General features: G+C 44.8%; 1 protein-coding gene across 1 annotated transcript in view; it reads left to right on the top strand.

Annotated features, from left to right (window-relative positions):
• LOC144123556 (uncharacterized) overlaps window positions 1-3,831 on the top strand; it is an 11,450-nt gene extending 7,619 nt beyond the window's left edge. The window contains exon 4 of the mRNA XM_077656373.1: window positions 3,597-3,831. Within this exon, the coding sequence (XP_077512499.1) occupies window positions 3,597-3,713 (117 nt within the window). The 3' untranslated portion in view covers window positions 3,714-3,831. The remainder of the gene's footprint in view (window positions 1-3,596) is intronic.
• Window positions 3,832-4,155: the final 324 nt, after the last annotated feature.

Below are 4,155 nucleotides of genomic sequence, written 5' to 3'. Positions count from 1 at the left end.
GAAAGGGAGAGAGGAGGAACATCATTTTTAATCGTCGACACCTACGGTGTTAATGAAGCTAGCTTAAAAATTTTTGAGCTGTGGTGACGATTGATGGAATACCGATTTCTCCTGCCTTTTTCCTGACCTGAGTAAATATCTTTTCATGATTTCTTTAAGAGCATTCGTGTGCAGTGCAGGCTGCTGCTCTGCAGCTTACGTGCAAACGTGAGGTGAGTTTTTAACACCGCTGCTTTGCTCCCGGCGTGGAGTGTATTTTTGAAGAAATGTGCAGGGAAGTAGTGTTAATATCCGATTTAGAGTAAAATTCTCGATGCTTTTTACACATGGGTCATTTGGCGGCCCAGGCCGCGGCTTTCTGAGAGTTGTGTTGCGAGTTCATGCTTGCTTCTGTGAGGACATAGCGTCTATGGGCTCAAAAAGAAATGATAAAAACAGGAGACAACACTTCAGCTACGGCTTAAGGGTATGATGCGACAGCGTTAATGGGTTAATGCCCATATATGCGGAATTGGCGATTCTCTATTTTTCATTCGTAGATCATACCCCTCCTGGCGCAGTGGTGCAACGGTTAAGCGATGCGCCACTGCCCTGGAATGCGATGGCAGGTGCTGCCAGGGGTAGGGATTCGGAGACGTAGGTTGCTCTTCCCAATCAACCCCTCGGCACTAATCATTAATTTAACTGCCACCTGCCACAGTGAGCAGCTTGCTCACAATCCGGTGGGCACACATGTTGACACAAAGTTAAGTGACATAAGTGACTCACCTGCCATCTAGGTTGCTTCTCTGTTGTTGTTTTTTTTTGCGGATTTTTCGCTCACGGCCAACGGCGCCCTCACCGACGCCGGCTTCTCTGCGACTCCGGCTTAACGCTCTCGCGTTAAAATTGCCGCACACCCGACGCGCCAGATTATTTCAGTGCCTGCAGTAGACGTGGGAATGCGAGAACAAGCTGGTAATCTTCACAGCAGTGATACATTGCACCTTTGTATTTTCGCCGCGCTACTGTCGCAAGCGTTTTACAAAAAAAAAGTAAACAATCTGTGAGAATATTAGCGCAACGCGTTCATAATGAAGCCTTTGCGTGGAGAAGGCTAGTCAATGTGTGCCTGCCGGTAACTTACATCATATTTGAGGACACTGATTCAGTACATAGAACAATCGATGCTTTTATAACTACGCACATGCACAGGACAGCGATAAAATTTCTCATGATAAAATTTACTCGAGAGCACAGCCGAATGCTGGTGAGTACTTGAACCGGTCTTTGAGCAACTTGCATGTTCTTCCTTTCGACTCCGCAATATTAAAGGGCACATAACATAATATACCTGAGCGATTTGCGGGCGACCACACTTACGTGTACGTTGAGTTTTATAACTGAACAGCGCTAAGCAGGGAACATTTACGGAAAAATACCGTGACGTGGAAAGGAAACTCATATAATAATGAGTTTGTAATCTGTGCATTTTGACAACAAATTATATGGTTAAAAAAGAGTATTAGACGCTGAATTGAATAAAAAAATAAAAACTCGCAGCAGGCTGCGCGGTTTGTCGCCACATTCGCGCTGATGCCAGGTGTCAGAAAAGTAAATAAGGCAGTGGAATCAAACGTTTTGCACCAGTAATACGTGTATACTATGCGCGTTCTTACGAATTTTCTGTGCCGTCCGCAAGCTTGTCATTCGCTGTGAGAGCTGGAACAGCGGCTTGTAGCAGCGTACCAGTGCGACGGCATCCGTTAAAATGAGAACGCCCAAAGGTCGGAGATGGCGGAAAGACCACCAGATGGGAGAGGGGAAGAAAGGGTAACAGGGCAGGGCTTCGATCTGTCGAAACCGGCTGATCTGGTTGATATTGAAATCAAGCAAGCGTTTAGTGAGAGAAACGCAGCTCACTTCCAATTACAAAAATATGGCAGAAAAATTATTTTGGAAAAAAGTTATGCTTGCTCAACGTCAATATGACCTCCATCGAGTCTAATCGCGTGGCATCACAAGGCATCACTTTTATTTTCATTTCATCGAAAAAGTGTGCTCTCAGATGTTCAAAGTGGATGTTTGTTGTGGCAAAAACTGCGCCATTATATCCTACTTTGACGATTTGTTTTCTTTTTTTTTCAGACATATGTAAGTTTCAGTCATATATAAGTACAGTTCGCTTGGGTTGGATCCATCCACGGTGTAAGAATATTCTTACACCGCGTGTCCATTCGAAAACGATGTCGGGCGGCTGCGTTTTTATGGAGGAAAAACGCTAAGGCGCCCGTGTGCTGTGCGATGTCAGTGCACGTTAAAGATCCCCAGGTGGTCGAAATTATTCCGGAGCCCTCCACTACGGCACCTCTTTCTTCCTCTCTTCTTTCACTCCCTCCTTTATCCCTTCCCCTACGGCGCGGTTCAGGTGTCCAACGATATATGAGACAGATATTTTCCTTTCCCCAAAAACCAGTTATAATTATATAAAAAAAAAGTGAAGTGCATTACTGCACGCAACTTGTTCGTTTGTGCCGACATCTCTATACGAAGACATTTATCCGTGGTTTATGGCGTCCGCTGTCGTCGGCTCGCAGTGTAGGATGCTGTGGGCGCAAACTCCTCCGCCCGCTATGGCTCCCGCAGAACAAACAAATTTGATTGAGACAAAGGTTGTGCTTTAAGGGGCACTGAGGACAGTTTTTAAGCGGACCTGTATCGATAGTATTACGCATTCTAACGACAAAGACGCGACTCCGACTGAAAATGGGGCGTTTATAAAACCTCGAAAAACGAAGTACAGGTGTCGCCATCACCGGCCAATTTCGCAGTGAAACTGCAGCACGTCAACGTCGATTTCTTGCACGGATCTCTGAGTCCAGGCTACGCCGCCAGTCACATACATTACTTGGTGGTCACGGACTCCTTTTTGGTATAGACGTCATGAATTTGAATCGAGTGGTGGGGGAAATTTTTAAACGCAAATTTCTGGCCAATAAATGCGTCTTTTGCTCCCGGACAAGCATGGGCTTATCAAAAAAGAGATATACAAAAAATCATTGCTCAGAGAAAAAATTTGAGTTATCCTCAGTTACCGTTTAACGTCGTACATGCGTCTCAAAGCGCGCAGCCGCGGGAAGCAGTCACATGGATGAAACAAGGAGAAGCTTAAACAAAATGTTTAATTCTGGGGTTCAAGCGTGACCTACGCTCTCTGTATACAGGCTGCGTGGGGGAAGCAAAAATATTAAGGCGAAAGCCTTTCTTGACTCATAAGTTTCGTGGACGGAAGTTGTAGGCGGAAGTTGTCCGCACGAACTGTCAATCATAAGTTGTGCGGTAAATGAAACAAAAAAATGTAACAGTTGATTAAGGGACACTTCTTAAGCAACTTATATGCAATAAAATAAAACATAAATTAAAAAATAAAAGCAAAAAGTAAAAAGCAAATGACAATAAGAAATGGAAAATAAAAACAACAAACATTACAGAAAAAGAACATGAAAAATGAAGGGAGAATGAAGATAAGGAAAGGCTTTCGCATCTGCGTTCTTAAGCAGACTTAAGTGCTATCCTGTAATTTTTTGAAGCGCTTGCCTCCTACCGTCTTTCCGCAGAAGGAGCTCATGTCTCTGCACGAAGAGAGTGCGAAGGTGTCCCGCAAAACTCGGTCAGCCAAGAGAGCGGAAGTGGCTACGGGGGAAACTGCGTCGGCTGCCCACGACGTGCACTGAACTAGGACTCGTTTTTTTTTTCCTGTCAGCCTTTTTTTTTCTTCCTCACTTTCCTTCCGCTTGGTGGGAAAACATGTGCAACATGTAACATGTGGAAATAAAAAAGTGTGTGATGTTTGTTTTTCGTGCAGTGTGGATTCTATGAGAAGGTAAACGCAGCGAGGGTGCGGCCGGAAATTAGGCGGGCGTATGAGATTAGGAAGTTTTCGGTCATACTGCGTGGCCGCAGCTAGCGCAGGTCAGGGTTAATCGAAGGTTCGCGAGGGAGGAATTTGCACCGCAGGGAATTTAAGTTGGCTGATAACATATTTCCGAATTTTGCTCAAGGTGCTTTCTGAAGTTATTAAATGTGCGCGGACACTCACTCAAGCGTGCCTAAACATGCGTAAAATGAGCTCACGTTAGATTCGCACAAATACAGTGATATATCTGTTCATGAAAG

This window comes from Amblyomma americanum, chromosome 3 (genome assembly GCF_052857255.1).
Source record: "Amblyomma americanum isolate KBUSLIRL-KWMA chromosome 3, ASM5285725v1, whole genome shotgun sequence".
NCBI classification, from domain to species: domain Eukaryota; kingdom Metazoa; phylum Arthropoda; class Arachnida; order Ixodida; family Ixodidae; genus Amblyomma; species Amblyomma americanum.
This window is presented reverse-complemented; position numbering and strand designations above follow the sequence as displayed.